Source organism: Myxine glutinosa, chromosome 4 (genome assembly GCF_964187855.1).
Source record: "Myxine glutinosa chromosome 4, kmMyxGlut1.1, whole genome shotgun sequence".
NCBI lineage: Eukaryota > Metazoa > Chordata > Myxini > Myxiniformes > Myxinidae > Myxine > Myxine glutinosa.
This window is the reverse complement of record NC_136264.1, coordinates 102,429,015-102,453,885: the sequence shown is the minus strand read 5'-3', so window position 1 is coordinate 102,453,885 and position 24,871 is coordinate 102,429,015. Positions and strand designations below refer to the sequence as shown.

Sequence of the window (24,871 nt, the reverse complement as noted above, 5' to 3'; positions counted from 1 at the left end):
ACACACGTAAAGTTTCCAGTCAATCGATTTGGTGGTTTGGGAGAAGATGTTTTTTTAAGGTTTTAGGTTAAATCCAATATGGCTGCCAAACAATGTGACCTATGATGTCATAAGTTTAATATTTAAATACAAATGGGTCATAGATCATGTGCATGCAATTTCAGATTTTTAGAATAAGCAATTTGATTAAAACATTTATGGCTGGTATACCACTTCACCTATATCATAATCATGCTTTTGTTCCCCATTGGAAGTACTTGACAATGTACCAATTTTCAAATTTTTCCATTCAGCTGTTTCTGAGAAATAATTTAATTATTTGCGTTTAATCTAAGAAGGCTGCCATACCATGTGACTTATGACATCACAATTATCATAAAAACATTCTGCATGGGTGTCACTCCTACCCTGAAAGTTTCGACTCAATCGGACATATGGTTGCTGAGAAAAACGAGGTTTAGCCCGTACGTACGGACGGACGGACAACCCAAAAACATAATGCCTCTGGTCACCTTCAGGGACGGAGGCATAAAAATACAGATCATACACAAGACAGAGGGAGAAGACTACGTAATAACAAGAAAACAAACGGTGAGACAGACAACAAGCAACACATGCGGGATGAGGCAGAGGAAAATAGAAGCATGAGAATCAAATAGTTTTGTGATCTTTTACGCCGGATCACTAACAATTTTACTTTTTATTCTCTTGTTGCAAACGCAGACCGCTAGTCCTTCGCTGGAATTAGAAGAAAATCGGCTGATTATTTAATTACAAGTTCATAGGCATTCGGTAAACATCAGCATGGTCCTTTTCAAATTACCTTCCTTGTCGTCATATGAACTTCGTCCATTGATGACGTGTTTCAATGGTGTCTTCGAACCATATAGTTTAAGACATCACAGTTGATTTTAGTTTAACATTGGAAGCAAAGATACATTCTCAGAATAGTCTTTATTTTTGGAAGGCACTTATTCTTGTGAAGTGGTGGAAGTGAGTTCAAAGGTGGTCAGATTGTCATCATTCCAGATGGTTTCCATCAAGATCAAATGGAATAGACTTTAACAAAATCCTCAGCATAATGTTTCTTTAAGATCGTTTAAACAAGCGTATCGACAGTGGTTACAGGCTTCATGTAGCATTGTTTCCAGGCAAGGCCCGTTGCCTTGGTTACGTGAAAATGTAGCGGTGAGTCCATGTGCTTCCACATTATTCATTCAATGGACGTTGTCGTAGAGGTGCTCAGGATTCATATCTCATTCACTTAAACTGCCTAAATCTCGTTTCAAAAATAAGCATTGGTGGTGATATTGTCAAGTAATACCTTTTTGTCCAGGTGTGAGCTGATGAAGAAGCCAGCGAGCACGTTTACCTTCAATTTGTTCAACATGTGTTGCACGTACGTTTCAAACGAACAACCAATCTTGGATGGATGTGCGATGAACTTTACAACGGCTCTCTCGGCACAAGTGATCATCTCCGGCGAGGTGAGAGCGGCCTAGCTGTAGCCGAATGATACCAAGAAAATGTGTCTTTCAGTGGACAACAATCTTCACGATTCTCGTTTCAGAGAAAGTGTTGCTCAATCGCAAAGAAGCAACACATCAGCATTGCTTCGAGTCCGACACGATGGTGCTGTAGTGTTACTCAACAAAAAGACATGCAATTTCAGGTTTGTATGACACTTATTCCCATCTATTGCCACCACGTCGCTCGTTGCACAACGACAACCCAGGTCTTAGAAGTATAATATTCGCAAATCAACAGCCAGAGTGCAGATTTTGAGGTAATGGATAGTGACGCTTCTACCTCGTTGTACGATGATGCTTGCAACAGTTGTTTAACAACATCCACGTGATTAAATTAATGAGAATGTTTCACATTAATCAAAACCAATTGTTTACCTGTCTTTATAGTCACTGATGGTTCTCCACATTGTGCAATTCACAATGTTACCATGGCATGCATTTACGGCCTATTCAAACACAGAAAAATAAAAAAACAGACAAATCCCGAGAGCTGTCAGTAGGCAAATACTCTTGAAGGCCATTCGCTCATAGTATGGAGGCATTGTGGGGTTTTAAAAGCTTTGTGTTCATTGACTCTTCTCCTTGGGCGGCATGCACATCACAACTAAGATGGCAGCATGGCAGGCATGCAGCGCCACAGAACTCACTGCTGTGGCTGGAAATGTATTCCAGCAAAGCTCCAACACACCCAGAATGAATACCCTGTCCAAAACACAGCACAACACATGTGTTAATTCTCATCCTCATCTGTATCCTCAGTAATCTTGAGATATGCTTCGAGATACAATTCCCAGTAATTCATCAATTTTCTTTCACGGACTCATGACGTGGAGAGTTCGAAAGAGGCAGGGCGATCAACCTTATGCCCGACCTTCAAGCATGCATTTGGAATTTGTTAAAAGTTACTATGGACCGTTATTTGCAAGTGTAAAGGTAACAGGATTGCCAGCTTTAAATATTTCTTCTCATAATTGTGTGCAACACGATGCAAGGCTCTTATTGTAACGCACCAGGGCAACTAAGTAGTCATGTCCCATTACCTTGTAATTCAAATCCACAATAGAGCGACACTCAGTAAAGCGCACACCTCTCACAGGGCTGAACAGTTTACGTTTTGTATCCCACTGATAGGCCGAGTCTAGATCCGGACCTGAACCAAAATCGAATCATCTTGTCCTCGTCACCTAACCAACTCGTCCACCAGGTTTTTGAGATATCATGCTGTATATAGTTTTTGGACTTATCTCTCAATGGTGAAGAATAACTTTAAAAAATAAATTATTGTATACGGATCCAGTTTCGGAACTTCATCAAAATCAAACTGATTCGTCCTGGTGACACATCCAACCTGTCCACCAAGTTTCGTCCGAATCCGCTCATAACGTTCTGAGACATTATGCTACATATCCGTTTTGAGCCGATCACTAAATGGTGAAAAAATCATTTAAAAATTTCTCGGATCTTGATTATATATCTGTGTTTTATGAATAATAATGCTGATGTAACCGCAATGAACCAGACTTTGGAGACATTGTCGGGCTTGTTCGGGCAAAGTAAATTGGAATCAAAGTGAAGCCCTTTGGGTATGTCCTGGTGCCTGCTCGCCAATTGCTTACCAGGGAGAATGAATTGGCACCAGAATGGTGTGAAACAGTCTTCTGAAATCTTCCTGGGGGATCACGCATATGGCTGTTTTCAGCTGCAGTCTCAGAAGAGCCTTAGCCATCAACCATTTCATTACCACAATGCTATGGCATAAATGATGCGTCTGAAACCTCCTTATCATGTGCCAGAGGAATATAATAAGTTTATTCTGGAATGGGAAACATTGGCTGCAACCTGCTGTGACTTACTTGCCACTCACCCGAAGGTGGTCAGGCCCTCAATGGTATCCGCAGCGGAATAATGTGCTTCCGGATTATTTTCATCGACCAGTTCTTGCACGAGAATGAAACCTTGCTATGGAAATCCCCTGACCAGTAACAAATTGCAGCCAAACTTTGATATGCCCAGGAACTTTTTGTGATGGACCTGCAGTGCATCTATTCATCTCTGTTGCCTCTGTTGCATCTGTTGTTGCCTGCCTTCTTCCAAGGTGGAGGAGTGAACGTCCTTTCTTTCCCACAAGAAATGGCGACGTACGATATGAAAATATTTCTTAGCGAGTCATTATTTTACAACTCTTTTTCTTCTTTCAGCTTTGCCAATTTTTACATGGGGTTGCCACAATGCTGGTTTATCACTCTTTTCCATCTCCTCCTGTCAATCGCCCACTCTTCCATATGCCACAACCACATCAATCTGTCTATCTCTTTCTCGATACCTATCTCTATCCATCCGTATCTCTCTCTATATATCTCTCCCTCTCTCTCTCTTTCTCTCTATCACATGACCAATCACTTCTCAGCTTATTTCTTCGATGTTTATGCAACCTTCACCGACCCCCTGATATACTGGTCCCTAATCTTGTCCTTTCTTGTCACTCCACACATCAATCTCAGCATCCAGTTTCTGTTCCTCTTTCTTCGATGTTGCCAAAGTTTCTGCTCTATATAACAAATCTGGTCTCACAACTGTCTAGCATTTTCTTCCTTTCAGTTTCAGCGGTACTTTTCCATCACACAACACTCCACTATGTTTCCTCCAATTATTCCAACCAGAACTAATCCGTTGCTCAATTTATATTCTCTTTAAATCATTGTATTGATTAACGATCTTTATTTTTACCTCCGCCATGGAAGAAGTTTGTGCATGGAAGAAGTTTCGGGAACTGAGTGGTGTGCTGATGAGGAGGGGAGTGTCGTTGAAGCTGAAGGGAAAGGTGTATGCTGCATGTGTGAGAAGTGTTATGATTTATGGGAGCGAGACATAGGTAATGAACGTAGAGCAGCAACGAAGGCTGGAAAGGGTGGAAATGCGAACGGTTCGGTGGATGTGTGGAGTATCGTTGAGAGAGAGGAAGACAAATGATGAATTGCGAAAGATGATGGGAATAGAGCCTGTGATGGATGCTGTGAAGAGAAACAGTTTGAGATGGTTCGGTCATGTGTTGAGGAAGGATGAAAGTGACTGGTTGAGAAGAGTGATGGAAATGAATGTAGAAGGAAGTAGAGGACGGGGAAGACTAAGAAAGACTTGGCTAAAGATGGTCGAAGTAGAAATGCGGGCAAGGGGGTTAACAAGGGGAGATGCAGAAAATAGGGCAAAATGGAGAAGATTTTCATGGGGACCGCAAGGCTAACCCCTACTCTTGCAGGGAAAATGGCATTAAAATGCCTGTTGTTGTATTTTTACCTCCGCCATTGAAGGTGGATGGAGGTTTCGTTTTCACCCATTTGTTTGTCTGTCTGTGAGTAGGATATTTAAAAATATTGTGGACGAGTCAAGACAAAACTTGGTGGATGAGTTGGGTCAGTGACAAGAACGTACTGTCGTGGCCAAAATTATTGGCACCCTTGCACTTTTTTCAAATAACTAGGGCATGCCCGTACTATATCTATATCTAAAATTATATCCCCCCCCTCTATTTACATGAAATGGTTTGGTCCAAAGCGAACGGCTTGCGAGTGGTGACAATCCCCCCCCTCTATTTACATGCAATGGTTTGGTCCAAAGCGAACGGCTTCCGGAGTTTGGTAAAGAAATCGCCATCGCGTGCACAAACGCGCAGGAAAGCGAATGAAACGCAAATTCGTTTTTATTAGTTGTAAAACATAGTTTAACGCCAACATAGTTTGCAAACGTGAAATAAATGAATACGCTCTCAAATGTGCCATCCGAGGCAGAGTGTGCCCGCCACGTTCGGCACACGCGATCGTTCGCTGCTCTCTGATTGGTTGAATCGTTTTTTGGACATAGCTCGGTAAGTAATTGTCCGATTAATATGAAACCTTGAAAAGGCACATCCTCGGGTCCCCAGCAATATACCTGGCAAGTTAAAAGTATATCGGACCCGTGGTTGTCGAGAAACAGCGGTCACAGACAAACGTACAGACAGAGATTACTGGAATTATAGATAGATGCACCATTTCTTCCAGAAAATTGTTGAAATTAAAAAAAAATCTTTTTGAATCCACATATGTATTTCTTTGGTTTGCAGTGGAACAAAACAAAAAAAGCTGAAAAAATTACTAAATCTTCACGTATTCCACACAGAAATCCTAAAATGGCCCGGACTATATTTATTGGCACCTTTTAGGCGCTGTTACAAATAATCAGATTTCAAGCAGGTGATTCTCCTTTACTTTGGAATTGAACTCACCCGTGTTGAGTTGCAAGTGCCTGCAATATAAAAATCACTCATTCAATCAGTTTGAATAGAGAAAAAGAGTCATTCTGCTGTTTTGTGTCACTGCATGTACCGCAATATGCATGGAGAAAAGAAAGAAAACCAGAGAATTCCCTGAGAAGATCAGACACAAGGTTGTAGCCAAGCATAGACAATCTCAAGGCGACAAGTCCATCTCCAGAGATCTTGATGTTCCTGTGTCCACTGTACACAATGTTATCAGGAGGTTCAAGGGCCATGGCACTGTAGCCAACCTCCCTGGACATGGTCACAAGAGAAAGCTTGATCAAAGATTGCAGCAAAGGATTTTTCGAATGGTGGAGAAAGCACCTTGATCAACTGCCAAACAGATTCAAGCTGATCTTCAGACACAAGGTAAGACAGTTTCAACTCACACCATCCATTTCCAACTCAATGAAAGGGGGGTTCTATGGTAGGAGACCCAAGAGGACCCCACGGCTGAGAGAGACATAAGAAAGCCCGACTGGAGTTTGCCAAAACACAACTGAACAAGCCCAAATCCTTCTGGGAGAATGTCCTGTGGACAGATGAGACCAAATGAGAGCTTTTTGGTAAAGCACATCATCTCTTATGTTTGCAGAAAACAAAATGAAGCCTTCAAAGTAAAGAACACCTTCCCTACAGCCAAGCATGGAGGAGGTGCAGTTATGTTTTGGGGTTGCTGTGTTGCCTCTGGCACTGGGTGCCTTGAATGTGTGCATGGCATCATGAAATCAGGAGATTCCCAAGGAATTTTGGACGCAATGTTAAAGCCAGTGTCAGAAAGCTGGATCTCCGTCAAAGGTCATGGGTCTTGCAGCAGGACAATGACCCCAAACATAATTCAAAAAGCACCCAGGAATGGTTCAAGACAAAACGCTGGACTTTCCTGAAGTGGCCAGCAATGAGTCCAGATCTTAATCCCATTGGACACCCATGGGGAGATCTGAAAACAGCAGTTGGGAGAAGGCACCCTTCAAATCTGGTAGAACTGGAGCAGTTTGCACAAGAGTGGGTCAAACTGCCAGTAGAGAGGTGTAGGAAGCTCATTCATGGTTATAGGAAGCACATTACTGCAGTTATTTTGTCCAAAGTCTGTGCTGCCAAATATTAAGTCTAGGGTGTCAATAATTTTTTCAATGCCATTACTTTTTATTTTCTGATTTAAAAGGATATATTAAGTTCTGAATCAAAAATAAAGGTTCTGTCATATTAACAGTGAAATAAAGAAGACCAAATACTTGTCAATTTCAACATATTTTTAGAGATGATTGTGAGTTATTTGAAAAAAGTGCATGGGTGCCAATATTTTTGGCCATGACTGTAGATTTTGGCTGAGGTCTGGATCCAGATCCAACCTATCGGTGAGATACAAAACAAACTGTTCAGCCTGGCAGAGGTATATGCTCTACCAAGTGCCGTTCTAGTTTTGACTACTACAATCGATTTTTTAAATATAAAGGGAAAAATCAAGCAGTCATCCCTGTTTCTCAAGTTGATTTCATTGCTGGTTGTGCACAATTGTCACCCCACCACCGCCACCGTCAGTTCTTCCATGAGCCTCACTATTGTAGAAATAAATAAATAAAATAACTACCACAGAAGTGGCTCGTTAATTACCGTTGTACTTCACTGTAATACATGTACCCTAGATCTTTTTACCAGCCCTACATACCCTCCTTCCCCCGCTTATTTTCGGATAGGTTTGAACACCCCCAACCATCCCTCATTTCCTCCCATATGCATATGCAATAAATATATAGCGCCTTCAACAGCACAAGTAAATAAAATAAATAAATAATAAAGAAATCTCCCCACAAAATCCCAGAGTTGCAGGTGCACAGCAACGTTGTCATTTAATTTGCAACTTTCAGTTTCTCACACGAGCATGTTACCTGAGGAGATGTGCAAGCTTTGAGAGGGGTGAAGCCCAGAGCAAGAAAGGTAAGGTGTGGAAGTACCACACGTAGAACTGGTAATGTAGCGAACGGCTGAAACAGATCCCTACAAAATTAGATGTAAACAGGACGTAGATGAGCTGTGAGCTCAATGGTCAAGGAAAACTACCCAACATGGAAAGCAAATGGAGTCTTAAAGCAGATCAAACATATTGCCATTGTATTGAGCAAGTTAGAGTCTGAAATGGTCCTGGGAATTGGTATCTATAGGAAGTACGACTGATTCAAACTTGACCTGGACTTGGGTGTATAAAAGATGGTAGAGTGACAAATATATATTTAAAACAAAGTGTATATGTAGTGTTACGGATTCATCACTTCCGTTGTTGTGGTTCTCATCCACTGTAAATATTTTTGGTTCCATGTACTATTATTGTTATCGTTTAAGTGAATTGGAGATAACTGTTTTCAAAAGGTAAAAAAAAATTAATGTTTTAAAAAGAAACCGGAAACCGGATCGGGAACCGGAGGAAGAAGAGGAAGAAGAAGAGGAAAAGGAGGCGGAGCGAGTAAGGTGGAAGAAGCCGAGCTGCTTCGAGGTCTTGAGCAAACGCTGGCGAACGGGGGTCACCAGTGAACTTTGGGTTTCCTGGGAAAGGGATTCCTGTGACAGAGTTGTTATCGCTGTGACAGATAAACCTGCGTGACAGGTTTTGCGGTTGATTCCGAAGAGAATCGTTGGAGTGCCGTTGCGCCTCGAGTACGGGCCTGTTGGCCGTTTTGCCTCGCGCCCGATTTCACATCGCTCTAGGCTCTTCACCTCGCTTCAACCATTTCACCGCATCCAGACGTTAACCTGGTGTGCGCGTGTAACGTGGATTTTGAGTGGGAATTTGCGGTTCGCCGATTGGGAGCCGTGGAACATCCATACCCGAGGGTGTGATTTCCCAGTCGCCTCTTGAGGACACCTTTGCCCATCTTTGGCAGTGTGACTGTCAACCGAACGGGATTCTGGTCTCGATATGACATCGTTCTGACGATCACTGGAGCGTGGATCGACTTTGGCTTGATGCCGGGATAGCGGGATAGAGACATTGGGAATGTTCTTTTCGCTCACTTGGAGCTGTTACGTGCTCCTCCCCAAACCCCCTGGTCACGGTGTACCTCCGAGCCCCGAGAGGAGTCATGGCAGAAATGTGTTATTCTCTATGTCAAAGATCAATGGTGAAGCCACACCAATTGTTACCAACAAACAAATATTGTATTAAGATCAACAACAACAACAACAACATGCATTTTAAGGCCATCTTCCCTGCAAGAGCGGGGGTTAGCCTTAAATATTGTATTAAGATCACACAAGAATAACAGTACAACAACAATAGTAATCAATTGTACAACCAATATATATTTCCTATGATGGTACCATCAAGTTCGTACAATATAACTCACTGAGCTCCAAGTGAGCGAAAAGAAGAACATTCCCCAATGTCTCTATTCCGGCATCAAGCCCAAGTCAATCCGCTCCAGCGATCGTCAGAACGATGTCCAATCGAGACCAGAATCCCGTTCGGATGACAGTCACAGTCACGCGGCCAAAGCTGCACAAAGGTGCCCTCAAGGCGACGGGGAAATCCAAAGGCGCCCTCCAGGCGACTGGGAAATCACACCCTCGGGTATGGACGTTGCACGGCTCCAAACCGGCGAACCGCAGATTTACCTTCAAAATCCACGTGACACACACACACACCAGATAAACGTCTGGATGCGGTGAAAATGGTTGAAGCTAAGCGAAAAACCTTGCGCGATGCGCAAAGCGCGCGGGTCAAAATGGCCGACGGCCCGTTGTCGAGGCGTAACGGCACAACGATGATTCTCCTCGGAATCAACCGCCAAAACCTGACACGCAGGTGGATCTGTCACAGCGATAACAACTCTGTCGCAAGAATCCCTTTCCCGGGAAACCCGAAGTTCGCTAGTGACCTCTGTTCGTCAACGTTTGCCCCAGACCTCGAAGCAGCTAGGCTTTCTTGTCGAACTCACTCGCTCCGCCTTCTTTTCCTCTTCTTCTTCGTCGTCGTTCGGTTCCGGTTTCATTTAAAACATTAACTTTTTTACCTTTTGAAAATAGTAACCTCTATCTCCCTTAAACGACAACAATAATAGTACATGGAATTAAAAATGTTTCCAGTGGATGAAAACCACAACAATGGAAGTGACGAATCCGTAACAGAGCACAGTGAGTTACATTGTACGAAAGCGATGGTACCATCATAGGAATGATATATTGGTTGTACAATTGATTAATATTGTTATTGTACTGTTATTCTTGTGTGACCTTAATACAATACTTGTTTGTTGGTAACAATTGGTGTGGTTTCACCATTGATCTTTGACATGCAGAATAACACATCTTTCTGCCGTGACTCCTCTCGGAGCTCGGAGGTACACCGTGACCGGTGTTTGGGGAGGAGCACGTAACAGTAGTGTGGGCAACCAACAACCATAATCACAAGTCTCCTGCCTTAATGGATGTGCTGAAAATTAAGGTGGCAGCAAATATGATAGAGGGGAAAGAAAAATTGTGAAATTTCTGGTCCAAAAAAATCAATCCTGTTGAAATGAACCAGACTCTGCGGCATTGTGCTTAGAGCATCCACTCCGATTCTGGTACGTATGTCAGCAGTTTCATTCTGATGTGCGAATCATAACCGAAGTCTTCAAAAATGGAACGTGCTGCTTCCTCGGCTGATGCTCAGAAATTGCAGGATAGAGCACGGACAAACGATGTGTGTTGGTTTACAAGTCCAAGTTAAATTTGAGGCACTCTCGTTTTTTTGAATGATCTTTTTGTTATAGAAAAGAAAGGAAAAGCGGGAGATATACATCAACAATAATGTAAGGAACACAATGAGAATGACACTTTAAATGGATGCATCCAGAAAGCTAATATTTATACAAAGGATATTCTCATCCGTAATCACGTGCCAGCCATTTTTCCTCTTCGCCGGATCTTGCAACAACTCTTGGATAGCCTCACCTGGCCTAGAGGGACACAGACGTGATGGACATGTTGAACCAAGGATAAGGGTCAACTGCACAATATAAAAGGAGCATCCTACATTGGGCAATGATTTACCAATCATTGGGAGATTTAATGTCAAAATTCCAGTAATCCCATAAACATAAGGAATGTACAAATCAAAAATGATTCTTAAACTTAACGCAATTAGTTAAGGATTCAAAACTGGTACAAAGAGGCAATTTACGTTTGACTTGGTATATTTAAAGTGTGCAATATGGTGGAGCAATGCAGAGGAAGGCCCACATACCTCTTCCAGCGGCATGCAGCAACGAGGAGCAAAGTGGCCACGTGAGAGGTAAGCAATGCACCATGGAAGGCACGGTGCTGGAAGATCCATTCAGGCAGACAGCGCCAATTCACTGTCCACTCGTAAAGGAATTGGCGACCGAGGTCGAACGCTCGGAATATATATCCCGAAGGACATGCTAGCAGAAAGGGCAAACCCAGCAATACCTACGATGAGAGGTAAAGGTTTACAAGCTCAAATAATGCTGTTGTGCAGAATCAATCTATTCTGAGGTGGATGAAGGCACAGACGGCTTACCTGAATGGCTACGCAGAGCGCAAAGTGTGGTATACTGCGACGCAATCCAAACTCCGAAAGAAGCAAGAAGAGTACGCCAGGTGCGAAAAGTAGTATATTCATCTTCACAGAGACTGCCACACTGGAAAAACACACACATTCTAAAATCCACATCGGCAAAAACACAAGTGATGGGCAACTGTTTGGTTACGTCTAACATAAGAATGCAAGGGTAATTAATTTTTAGTAATGGCTTCCTTCTTGCCATCCTATCGTACAGACCAGACGTGTGGAGTGCTTGGGATATTGTTGTCACATGCACACAGTGACCAGTCTTTGCCATAAAGGCCTGTGGCTCTTTCAAAGTTACCATTGGCCTATTGATGGCCTCTCTGATCAGTCTCCTCCTTGCATGATCATCCAGTTTGGAGGGATGGCCTGATCGAGGCAGGGTCTTGGTGGTACCAAACACCTTCCACTTCTTAATGATCGTCTTGACTGTGATCCAAGGGATATTCCAGGCCTTAGAAATATTTTAATACCCATCCCCTGATCTGGGCCTTTCCACAACTTTATCCCGGATATCTTTTGGAAGCTCTTTGGTGCTCATGATTTAGTCATTGCTGTGAAATGCACTACCCAGCAGAGGAAACCTACAGGAACGGCTGATTTTATTCCGAAATAATCAGAATCACTACAATTTAACTCAGGTGGAGGCCAATTAACTTGGTGTGTGATTGTTACACTTGAGCTAACTTACAGTTGCTATTATAAGGGGGGTGGACACTTATCCAACCAATACATTCCAATTCTGTATTTTTCATTAATTTTCTGAAATTTGTAGTTTGTTTTTCACTTGGAAGTTGTGGGTTATGAATTATATATATACTAGCAGAAGTACCCGGCATTGCCGGGCGGGGGAGGGGAGGGGTGGGGGGAGGGGAGGGGAGGGGAACAGGGGGGAGGGGAGAAGAGGGGGGAGGGGAGAAGAGGGGGGGAAGGGAGAAGAGGGGGAGGGGAGAAGAGGGGGAGGGGGAGGGGAGAGGGGAGAAGAGGGGGAGGGGAGAGGGGAGAAGAGGGGGGTAGGGGGAGGGGGAGAGGGGAGAAGAGGGGGGAGGGGGAGGGGGAGAGGGGAGAAGAGGGGGGAGGGGGAGGGGGAGAGGGGAGAAGAGGGGGGAGGGGGAGGGGGAGAGGGGAGAAGAGGGGGGAGGGGGAGGGGGAGAGGGGAAAAGAGGGGGGTGGGGAGGGGGAGGGGGAGAGGGGAGAAGAGGGGGGGAGGGGGAGGGATGGGAGGGGGGAGGGGGAGGGATGGGAGGGGGCAGGGGGTGGGAGGGGGAGGAGGGTGGGAGGGGGGAGGGGAGGAGGGTGGGAGGGGGGAGGGGAGGAGGGTGGGAGGGGGGAGGGGAGCAGGGGTGAGGGTGGGAGGGGGGAGGGGAGCAGGGGTGAGGGGAGGAGAGGGGAGGAGGGGAGAAGAGGGGGGAGGGGGGAGGGGATGGGTGAGGGGATGGGGGAGGGGAGGGGTAGGGGAGAAGGGGGGGAGGGGGGAGGGGGGAAGGGGGAGTGGGGGGGAGGGGGAGGTAGGAGGGGGAGGGGGGAGGGCCGAGTTGTTGTGGCCGAGCGTTGTTGTGGCCAAGCACCACCATATGGACCACAGTACTGTGGCCAAGCACCACTTATGGACCACAAGTTTTGTGGCATGGCCCCTCTGCTGGGACCGGCCACGATGGCCCAAGATCTTGCTTGCGGACCTCGGTGAGGTGGCACCAAGCCATACAGATGAACCACCCATAGTCGGCCCCTGTTGGCCATAAATTAAAAGATTGACGCGTTGTGTGCCTTTTTAAATTATTACAAATAGGCAGCAAGCCACAAGAAAGACAACATCAGGAAGAACGTCGGCCAGCAGAGCAGGAGCTGAGAAGATCCAGATCATCAGTGTGTTTGTTTTATTATTGTGATGACTGTGCACTGGTTGGTGCGTGACTGTGCTCTTTGATTGGTGCTTTATGGTGCTTTGGTGTTTATTGGTGCTGGTGCGTCGATGCAGTGCATGCTGTCTCTATCCTCCCTCCCACAGGATTTTCTTTTTGTTTCCCAAAAGAAATCACAGGTCCTGGGTTGCGTTTTGTAAATAGTCAAAATAGTGTAACTTGTAAATAATGCTCCCCACCGTTCATGTTTAGTTTGAGAATTAATTCCGCAATTCGGTTATTCTGTGGGTGTGAATCTGTTAGGTAGGGTGCAACGTAACAGGGGGACATATTTATTTGTGTTTTAAAATTGTCGCACTCAGGGTCAGATTAATAGTAGAGGGTGTTACACCTGAGTGTCACACCAAGTTAAAGTTTTGTCGGCCCGAGACGTGCCGTGAGGAATGAGGGTGCTGTGTTACAGTTTTTAGCAAATAATAGGCTTCCCTCAATAGTTATCTCATTATTATATGTCTCAGGTAAGGCTGTGTCTCCACTAGTTGACCTTGCGCTGCACCAAATGAAATAAGATAGATCCCCTTTCAATGGCCCCAGAACCTCCATTGCCAACTGCATTGCCAACTGCATTACCAACTGCATCGCCGCCATTGCCATGTGCTCTAACTCGGGGAAGAAGGGCGTGGCCCGCCCATCGTCATCAGGAGGAGGAGTCAGCCAGCCCTGATTAACCAATCAAGGCTCAGTGGGCAGGGCTTGAGAGGGCGGAGAGAGGAACATCGAGAGGTTCGCGAAGATTTGAGGGTGTGGCCTATAAAAACCTGTTGCATCAGCCCCCACCGCCAGATGATTGAGGGAGCCAGATGAGTGAGGGAGCACGAACCAAGCAGTTCCAAAGAGTTCTGTGGAAAGAGTTCTGTGGAGAGCTTTGACGCGCTGCTGCGAAGCAACGCCGCCGTGTGTGTGGAGAGCTTTGACGCGCTGCTGCGAAGCAACGCCGCCGTGTGAACCAGATTGCGGTGGAGTCGGCGGCCGCTCACCTCCAGCCCTGCCGTTTGCACGGAACTGAACCTCATCCAGCCCTGTGGTCCCACCTTCCCTCCTTCCAGCCATCCGTTCCTGCCTTCATCCCCCATTCGTGTGAGTCTGCCCGTCGTCTGTCCTCTGTGTCGTCTGGGGTATAAGTTAAGCTTGTTTTAAGGATTGCACTGTGTCTTCTTCTTCTTCTGTAAATTACTTTCGTTTCTTTGGTTGTGTAAATAATAATAATAAATACCTGTTCCTCCTTCACTTTGGTTTTCCTTCACATCCGATCGCTTTAGTGATTTCCCAATTGAGTTCCTGTGGTGCGATTTCGGCCAAAGCTCCGCAATCGGGTTAGTGATTGTTAAACGGCTCACGCAGCAGTTCGCTTCGCTCGGCGCAACCAATCAAATTATACTGCGGCACGGGCGGGGAGTGGGGGGTGTTTCCTTGCGTCCCGGAAGGCGCTGGTACTTAGGTAATAGGACGGATAGGCCTAATACCCTACCCAGCGCTGACCGGGCGTGACGTCATACCCTCAGGATCGGCGACGGCCAGTATAAAGGACAAGGGGTTAACCCCCCCTTGGCAAGCGGAGCGCCGTCGTCCCAGATCCGTAACAATATATATATATTGTATTCAGTCAAGGCTCGTGTAAGAGCGAACACATTACACACAAAAACATTAACGGACCCATAAAACACAATAAATAAAGGGAGCGGGAGACAAGAGGCAGAGAGAATGAATGATCGTTTTAAGGCCATTTTTCCCCGCTAGAGCAGGGGTTAGCCTTGCGGACCCCATGACAATCATGGTTCCCTGTTTGAGGCAATGTTTTTATGGCCGGATGCCCTTACTGGCGCCAACCCTTAGTCGCCTCTTACGATGAGCAGGGATACGGTGTACCTATTCTAAACCGGGGTACACACCGGGATCATTCATCCCAGCAAGCTGGTACTCAATTTGCCGACCTTGGAAGGATGACAGGCTGAGTCAACCCCCCTGGTGTTAATTTAGCGATCGACCGAGATTCGAACTCAGGATCAAGGGATCCCAAGCCGGCACACTAACCGCTAAGCCAACACCAGAGAGAGAGGAAAACATACAGCACAACAACAGCAGAGAACAGTGACATCGGTAGATCTGTGGAAGGGAGAGGGCTGGGGGGAGGGGTACACGGTATAAAGCATATGTACACTACTAGGAATTTCAGGAAAGAAGTTGGAGATTGAAAGAGGTGAATGTGGGGTGTTTTAACGGGGGGGGTAGAAAAGATGAAGGTTTTGGAAGGGGGAAGAGAAGATATGGTGGTGAACAGCTGTTTTAAAGACCTGGAGGGAGTAGTGGGACTGAAGAGACTGTGCGAGTTTGTTCGATGTGTAAATACAGGTGGAAAAGGTCTGATATGATGCAATTTAATTCCAGGCTACAAGGCAACAAAAGGTGAAAATTTTAAAGGGGGTGTAGACTTTCTATAGGCACTGTGCATACATGCATACACCGGACGGACAAACGCTGTTCCAGATGACATTTCCCTACAGGCTATGCCGTAAAAGACACATCATATGCAACAGCCGAATTTGTAAAAGACATTGGATTCAAGCATGTGCTCTCAAAGTGTGGAAGCAATGCTCAAAAAAAAAAAAAAAAAAAAAAAAAAAATCACCAATGTATACAGCAAACGCTCAATATCAGACCTGAAAACGATACACCCAAGGGTCCAGCGCCGATCTAGGAAGAGATTGACTGCTGCATATAGGATCACCATGGCGACCGGATCATTGAAAAGCCTCAGAATGAAGATGGAGTGTACACGATATGAAGCGCAGCACGTGAAGAAAAACACGTATGGAGGAACCTTTGGGAAGAGTCAGATTTCATGAAAAGGTCAACAAAGAAATGTGAACAAACAATTTGTAGAATCACATCGAGGATGACAAAGTTTGAGATTTCCATCGATCGGGTACAATGTCTTCCTGCAAGCCATGTGGAGATAATCGTGGTTCAGTTTGTGCTGTGTACTTACCAAGCATGTTGTGCTTATATAATTAAACTGTAACCTCAAAGGGCTCTGAGTGTACTTCTAAGCCTTGACAGAAATTGACAATTTATAGCAAAGTGTCCATTTTTTGACAATCTTTAAGGACGAATCGTATGTATGTAGGGTTGCCAATTACAACTTGAGGATTGGGACAAGGTTATGGATATGGGAGGCACAGTTCCATGTCTGCAAGCTTCTGTTGCAGTATGAGGCCGATCAAGGAACAAAATTCAGGTTTAAATACAAGACATAATGCACCAAATAAAACAATTGTGACAATAATAATGTAACAAGGAAGTAAATGGGTGCTTCAAGTTCCATTAATCACTCGAGTATAATCCGCTATCGTGTATAATGCACAGGGCACTTTTCATATAAAATTCTCAGGAAAATACCAGTTTATATGTACAACCCACACACCAAAAAATGAATCCCAGCTCCAGACTGGAAATGTAGTTAACTCAAAAGCAGTATTTTGCCGATCTATGGAGAATGCCATTTAAAATGGTGTTTTATATTGAAGCTTCTGCACTAAAATAGATCACAACAGAAGTATTAAAGTCACTGGAAACCTTCAACATCACTGACATCGTCACGGAGCAGTTCCAGCATTTACTCATCGGTGCGAAGTTCATCCATGTAGAACAGGTCGTCTTCAGATTCAGTCACAGTCAATACTTTCAGTAGGCTTGCATTCCCAGATGTCGTAGTCCTGTGTTTCATCCAAAGTGTTGAAAATGCAGCAATTTAGAAAACCTTTCCTGATCCCATCGTCTCGACCTCGTCAAGAGTTGACAATCCACTGGAAGATTAGTCGCAGGCCTGGGGCATGAACATACCCATCGTTGGTGTAGCTATTGGTACCTATTGCCATCCACTCAATCCAGTAAACTCGCAGCATCGTTTAAATTGGCTTATTCACTCCAGCATCTAGTGTAGCATAGACGTCATTTCACCTGGAACGGTGGCAACATCTGCGTTGTGTGAACTCATTCCTGTGGCATCTAAAGGCGTCAAGTACGACCAACCCGAGCTCTGGGAAATGAGCACTGTAGAAACCATTAGCCTTCTTGGTGTTGGGCATCTTCTCAATGACTTATTTCTGTCTGCACCAGGCTCTAACGTTTCTCCCAAGATCAAACTTGTGACCACAACTGCTCTGTTATCCTACAATTCAGCATAACAGAGGACTTCTAACTTGTATGGAATGCAACACGATGAACGACATGGCACATTGAATGTACCTTAACAACCCTAACTGAGTGATGCAACATTTAACAGATCAGTACACCAAGAGATTGCAACTCTCAAGTCTTTAGCGAGTCATTAGTTCACGGTAATTCTCAAGCAGTCTATTGTGCTGCAATGCACGCATTAATCCCCAAGCTTATTTTGATGCTATGGCCGTATTTATTATTGAAAAATTGAGATAAAGGTTTAAAAACAAAACAAGGTATTGTAACCAAACAATTGTCATTTTTCTTTCAAAATAATTGTTAAATTTAAACTGCTTAATTGGTGGTGAAAAATTGTTAAAATTAAACTTAAAATATATTGGGTATGCAGGTATCTTCTGATACCTCAGGGAGATGGATGCCCCTGCCTGCATAACCCCAGGTCACCTGTGGGCAAGGTGTAGTTCCTGTCAGCTCCCCTTACCAGGGTAACGGTCCGCAGCCGTGCGGGTTAAATGGCAGATGGCTCTGCACATCTGGTGGATGAGAGTCCAGTCGACTCCAACAGCACAGGCCGGAAGACGGTGAATTCCCCAACAGCCAGCAGAGGGACGGAGAGGAGTAGCGACCCCAGTCTATACCACACACTTACCCATGTGTATCAGCCATAGAAAGGCAATGCCATCATTGCCCGAGGAGACTCCACATCAACTCGATTGTTAAAATAATTCAGAACAAAAAACATGATACATTCAATGTTGCACATGATATCCCACAATGCACTGCTTTTTCAAGATGGCGGCACCCAGTAACGAAGGTTGATCTTGTGTCAGAGTGAGAAATCTGGAGAAATAGAGCTTTCACCTTAGTTCTCACAGATAATACACACACCAAATTTTAATCAGATATTTTGGGGTAAAAGGGCTTTGTGCAGCTTATACACAAACGATAATACGGTATTCCTGGAATTCTGTTAAACTTGTAATTACGCTTACATGCAATTCACATCGACTCCCAATCAATGTATTCTCAAGCTTTGGACACAAACATATCCCATCAGAGTTGAAGGTGGGGACGCACTAACCTTATTTTGTCTCAGCTTACAACATTAACTTTCATTATTTTAGGTCTCTCATCTCTGACCGATGAAAATGTCTTCCAACGTTCGGCTCATGCTTTTACCTCCAGGTCTTCAAGTCTACTGCCAACAACTACAGACTTGGCATTTAATATGGAATATATTTTTTTTTCTTGACTTGGGTTTACTTTCTGAACTCGGTATATCAATCTGGTGAGTTTGTTTTACGCTTCGGTGATTTCTTTGTTAAAAGAACCATGTCACTGATTGTCTGTCGCAGCAAGAAGTCAATAACAGGATTATATCACAGGTGGCGTGACAAAATGTACGGACAGGTACATTTGACGATTGGCTTCACAATCGGGTATATAAGGGTTGTTGCGTTCTATATTAGTGGAAAACAACTGCTGCACGTCTACAAAAGTTATTGCCGCTTCCCCTGGAGATGGTCCGTCAACTCGACAATGCTGTTTGTCATTTAGTGGCGGCTTTACGAAATTCCGGCATGAAACAGCGTGCTATTGCTCGGCAGTATGGCATCACTCAAGGTCAGGTGTCAAAGATCCTGAAACGAAATGCTCAGAGGGGTGTCCCTACTCCAATACCGAGGTCAGGATGTCCCCGCAGAACCACAAGGAGGGATGATCGCCAGCTGCACCGGTTAGTCCGCAATGGCCATACCAAGTCAGCTAATCGGCTTAGGGCTGAGTGGCAGCAACTGACAAATGTGCCTGTATCCAGACGGCTAGTCAACCAACGACTGGTTCAAGCAGGCTGTTGTGCCAGGCGTCCCCTGAGAAAGCCACGTCTGACCAGACAACACCGCCAGCGCCGATTGCAGTGGGCCAGAGAGCACCGTCAATGGCAGCCAGGACACTGGAATCACGTGATCTTCAGTGACAAGTCTAGATTTCTGGTCTATCGTCAATATGGCCACGTACGAGTGCGCAGACAAGTGCATGAAGCCTACAACGAAGATTGTATAGTGCCAAGAGTCCAAGTTGGAGGTGGTGGGGTGACCGTTTGGGCTGCTTTTCATGCAGGGGGAAAAACTGACCCGGTTGTTCTGAATGGAAACCTGAACCAGTTCAAGCACAGGGCCATTCTAGAAGAAACATTGCTTCCATTTGTTCGTGCAGCCTTTCGAGGAAACTTTGTCTTCCAAGATGACAATGCACGGCCTCATCGTGCTCGCATGATCCAACACTTTCTTGCTGACCGTGGTGCAGAGCATATGGAGTGGCCTGCCATGTCCCCGGATATGAATCCGATAGAGAACTTGTGGGCAGATTTAACGCGTCAAATCGACAACTTGGACCAGCAGCCTGCCTCTGTGCGTGAATTGCAGCAGGCTATTGTAACTGCATCGCAAGCGATTCCTGTCCAAACCTTGGCAAATCTCGTGAACAGCATGCCTCAACGTGTACGTGCTCTCCTGAATGCTCGTGTGGGTTACACGAAGTACTGAACTGTAATTTTACTGTCCGTAATCCCAGTCGTAATTTAACTTTTGTTTTTGTTAAAAAGAATTTTTGGCTAATGTGCAAAATAGAGATACTTCTGGAAAACGCACAGAAGTTTAACACAGTACTGTCCGTGAATTGAGTTTGATATCAGTTTACATCACTTTCAAGGATCAATTTATTTGCTTCGAAATGTCAAATGTGGTTTTTGTTTCTTTTAAAGGTCACATTAACAAAATCTAGAATAATTTCAACATAATTCCAATGAACTTTTGGTTCTAAGTCATCTTAAAAGGTAAGTTCACCCCCACACAAAAAAGATTCCATATTAAATGCCAAGTCTGTACATAATGGTCTTTCCCATTGCAACTTTTTTTTTTTTTTTCCTCTCTTTCTCTGTGTCTCTGTCTCTGTCTCTGTCTCTGTCTCTGTCTCTGTCTCTGTCTCTGTCTCTGTCTCTGTCTCTGTCTCTCTCTCTCTCTCTCTCTCTCTCTCTCTCTCTCTCTCTCTCTCTCTCTCTCTCTCTCTCTCTATATATATATATATATATATATTTACACTCACAGACCCCATTGTTATTTCACTTGCAACTCCTTAATGGTGTGGTCTGTTCACATGTTCTCATGCTTCCCCTTCACCCCTTCCTTTTCTTGTCGACTCTTTGCCCTTTTTGGGGAAGTCCTTATCCGCTCTTCCATGAGCCTTAACTATTTTTGAGGAAATAGGTCTTAAAACATTCCCTCAAAAATTCTTAAGCTGCAGACATTACTCTTCATTTTTAATAAGCAAAAGTACAATTACTACAATTTGAAGCACCTGTATATACCAAGAACAATTACAAGGACTAACTATGATGGAAAAGGTATGCAAAGATGATGTTAGGAGGTGTGGGGTAAAGTAGCAATGGACCATAAACGGTTAGGATATTATCATTTGTGGCCAAAGGATCTCACCATGCTGACGCGGGCGTAGATGCGGAATACAAGGACCAAGGTGATGAGGTAGAGAGCAGCAAATGCATACTGAGCAGTTCGTATATCTGTCCCACGGTCAGTAATTCCGTACAACATCGAATACAGGTAGACAAAGCCTGCAGGATATCTGGGTGAGACAGAATCAACAAAATAAAACTTTCACAAAAATAAATTCCACAAACAATTGGAGGTTAAGGCCTTTAATTCAAATAATCGACCTCCACCCCCACTCAACCCCCTCAAAACATAACGGCATTTTACATTCCTCTCTGCAAGAGTTGAACGATCAAGTTGTACATCTATTGGTATAAGAGTTTTTTTTTTAAATATCCCATCCCTCATTTTAATTCAGGATAAGCAATGCAGCATTTATCTACAGTCATGGCCCAAAATATTGGCACCCTTACGCTTTTTTCAAATAACTCATTTTTCTCTAAAAATAAGTTTAAATTGACAAAAGTATTCGGTCTCCACAATTCTTTATTTCACTTAATATTACAGAACGTTTGTTTTTGATTCAGAACTTAATATATCCTTTTAAATCAGAAAAAAAGGAATGTCATTGACAAAATTATTGACACTCTAGACTTAATATTTGGTAGCACAGCCTTTGGCCAAAATAACTACAGTCAAGCGCTTCCTGTAGCCATGAATGAGCTTCCTACATCTCTCTACTGGCAGTTTGGCCACCTCTTCTTGTGCAAACTGCTCCAGTTCTCCCAGATATGAAGGGTGCCTTCTCCCAACTGCTGTTTTCAGATCTCCCCACAGGTGTTCAATGGGATTTAGATCTGGACTCATTGCTGGCCACTTCAGAACAGTTCAGTGTTTTGTCTTGAACCAATCCTGGGTGCTTTTTGAAGTGTGTTTGGGGTCATTGTCCTGCTGCAAGACCCATGACCTTCGACGGAAACCCAGCTTTCTGACACTGGGTTGGAACATTGCGCTCCAAAATGTCTTGGTAATCTCCTGATTTCATGATGCCAGCAACCCCAAAACATCACTGAACCTGCTCTATGTTTGATGGTAGGGAAGGTGTTCTTTTCTTTGAAGGCTTCATTTTGTTTTCTGTAAACATAGAGATTAGGGTGGTGCTCAAAATAATTTTTTTTAAATATTTACTGGGACATGGCTTTATGTTGTTCCTTTTGTTCCAAAATGAAAAGACACCAAATATGAAAGCAATCTGATTTTATTTAGGGGTGCCACATCAGCCTTCAAACTAAAGGTGTCTACAAAACTTTTCTATATATGGATCGAAAGCAAAACCAGAAGTTTGTTTTATGAAAATCCACCCTCCACTCACTTTCTTTGTATTCTAGCAAACACAAGTTACAATAGCTGCACAAATAGCACTATATTGCTATGAAAACTCAAATTCAATGATAACAATCCAAATGTTCAGTTCATAAAATGAAGAGACACCATATCACATAATATTAAAAAACCCAAATATAATGAGAAATGTAACTCCTATTTCTGGGCCTGTTTCACCACTGTTGCCTTCTTGGCATCGGAGTACATCTTCCTGTGAGCAGCAACAACTTGGAACAGAGCTTGCTTTTGCTCTTCATCCTTTGTAAGGAGCTTATTGTAGTCTTGTATCAATGCGACACCCCTTTCTGCCCTGTTGTTCACCACGACTAAGCCACTGGCAGCTTTCTTTGCTTCCTGAAAGCTGGTTTCTTGCTCCCATGAACCAGGATCCTTATCCATCCAATCAGTTGGGGTCCCTAGGATGCTGAAGAAATGCTTGGTGTGTTTTGTTATGAGGCCAGCGATTGACAGGGCGGTTCCTCGTTTGATAGCTGGTCTCTTTGGAGAGGGGTTTTCACCGTCATTTTTCAATGCTTCAATCATATTGATCTTGCTTTCTTTGTCAATTCTGGTGTCAAAGAATGCAAATGCCACTAGTACTGGGCTCATGTACCACGTGTGGCGGCCAAGTGCCTTCAAGGCTGCCTGAGCCATCTTCTGATTGATTTGTTCAAACTTTTCCAACTTCTTGAAGAGGTTAATGTCATTCAGGGGAGCCTCAATAGCTTGTGGAGCCCGAAACCAAGCCTGTACATACACAAGGCAGACAAAAATGTTGAAGGCTCGGAGTTCTCTCGCCTCTCGAAGTGTCAAGTGGAACTCTGACCGAAACAGGAACACCTGTAGTGAATATAGTGCTTTTGCCATCCATCTGGCTCTGTGCATTGCTCCTGGAGCCATGATCCGGATTCCACGAGGTGGGATTCCTCCCATGTAGATGACAGTCAGTTCTAGGAGTTCACGATAATCATCTCGTGGCTGCTGATCTTTCAAACACACAAGAACGTTTTTGCTTCCAACACAGTGTCTACAGATCCCATTGAAGCCTTCCTCTCTGAGAATTGATCGTGAAGAAACTTCCTGTCCTCGGGGTTGGTGATTATGGCCTCCGAATCTGCATGCCTAAGATCAAACGTCTTCTCCAAGGAGGCCTTGAAGGATGCTTCCTTTTTCTCTTGGGTCGCACCACCCCGCTTTGCACCTTTTTGGAGGCTCCTCCATTCTTCATATAGCCTCTCCAAACGATGGATGCAGTGCTGCTTCGTCGTTGTAGGTAGGTGAGCTTTTTCCCAGAACTTCACAACCTCTTCAATGGTGAGGGTTGCACTCTCCCGGGCAGTGCGATTCTCCTTCTTCAGGTGATGGAAAAACAGGACAAGAGATTGATGCACAGTCGGGAGCTTGGCACCTTTGATGGCATCTCCAGAAGTGGACCCAATGAGATACACATTATCCTGAGCCCGAGTTTTCAATGAAACACTGGTACTAGCACATGCCATATCTGCAAAATAAGCAAGAATGTGGGTAAAATCCTGTTAATTCTTACTCCACAGGGTCACTCTCTACAAAAGAACCACAGTCAATAAGTTAGGCCTACATATTACACACTAAAAAAGCATACCCCTGACCCCGGGAACCTGTACAAAACATGCATGAAAATTGCCCAGATAGTGATCATAGGAAGTCTCAAAACTGTATGTATAATATATTGTATATATATAATGTATAATGTGTATTTATGTATATTTATTATTTAATGTATATTTACTATATATTTATTTTTAATATTATATTTAATGTATATATATAATTATGTATTTATTTTGTGTATATACAGCCCAAAAAATGGGAATTCCTATTTTTGCATGGGGGAAAATTCATCACTGATGTGGCACCCCTAAATATTATTGGATTCCATTCAAATTTGGTGTGGTTTCCTTTGACACCAAAAGGAACAAAAATAGACCACGTCCCGGAGTAAATCTGCATTTTGCTTTTTTGAAGCCCCCCCTAATAGAGATGATGTGCTTTACCAAAACCTCTAATTTGGTCTAATCTGTCCATAGGACATTCTCCCAGAAAGATTTTGGCTTGGTCAGGTGTGTTTTGGCAACCTCCAGTTGGGCTTGATATATATATATATATATATATATATATATATATATATATATATATATATATATATATATATATATATATATATATATATATATATATATATACACACATATATATATATATCCACGATATCCATTTTTCCGTTCTCCAACCTATAGCTTTGTCTTAAAAAACTCAACGTTTCGGCCAGCAACCCAGCGTGCGCTGAGCCTCCACTAGCCTTCATCAAGAGAGGTTCCCTTGTTCACCTCCTCCCAGATATATCTGGGGGGAGGGGTGGGTCTATTCTATCAACCAATCACAAAGCTGCGTTGCGAGACCTCGTGATCATGGACCCATGCTCGGCTTATGTTGCAAGTGTTTTGTGCGTGTTTGAGCGGTGTATTGTGTTTTGTTGTCCGTGTTGCCTGTGTCGGCTATGTCCCACTTTGTCT

General features: G+C 44.0%; 1 protein-coding gene across 1 annotated transcript in view; it reads right to left on the bottom strand.

Annotated features, from left to right (window-relative positions):
* Positions 1 to 935: 935 nt before the first annotated feature.
* Positions 936 to 24,871, bottom strand: part of ALG3 (ALG3 alpha-1,3- mannosyltransferase) — a 40,696-nt gene continuing 16,760 nt past the window's right edge. Inside the window, exons 3-9 of the mRNA XM_068113065.2 lie at positions 20,982 to 21,129; positions 15,969 to 16,129; positions 11,342 to 11,462; positions 11,045 to 11,250; positions 10,681 to 10,757; positions 7,713 to 7,857; positions 936 to 2,231 (exon numbers count right to left, since the gene is read on the bottom strand). Of these exons, the coding sequence (XP_067969166.1) occupies positions 2,096 to 2,231; positions 7,713 to 7,857; positions 10,681 to 10,757; positions 11,045 to 11,250; positions 11,342 to 11,462; positions 15,969 to 16,129; positions 20,982 to 21,129 (994 nt within the window). The 3' untranslated portion in view covers positions 936 to 2,095. The remainder of the gene's footprint in view (positions 2,232 to 7,712; positions 7,858 to 10,680; positions 10,758 to 11,044; positions 11,251 to 11,341; positions 11,463 to 15,968; positions 16,130 to 20,981; positions 21,130 to 24,871) is intronic.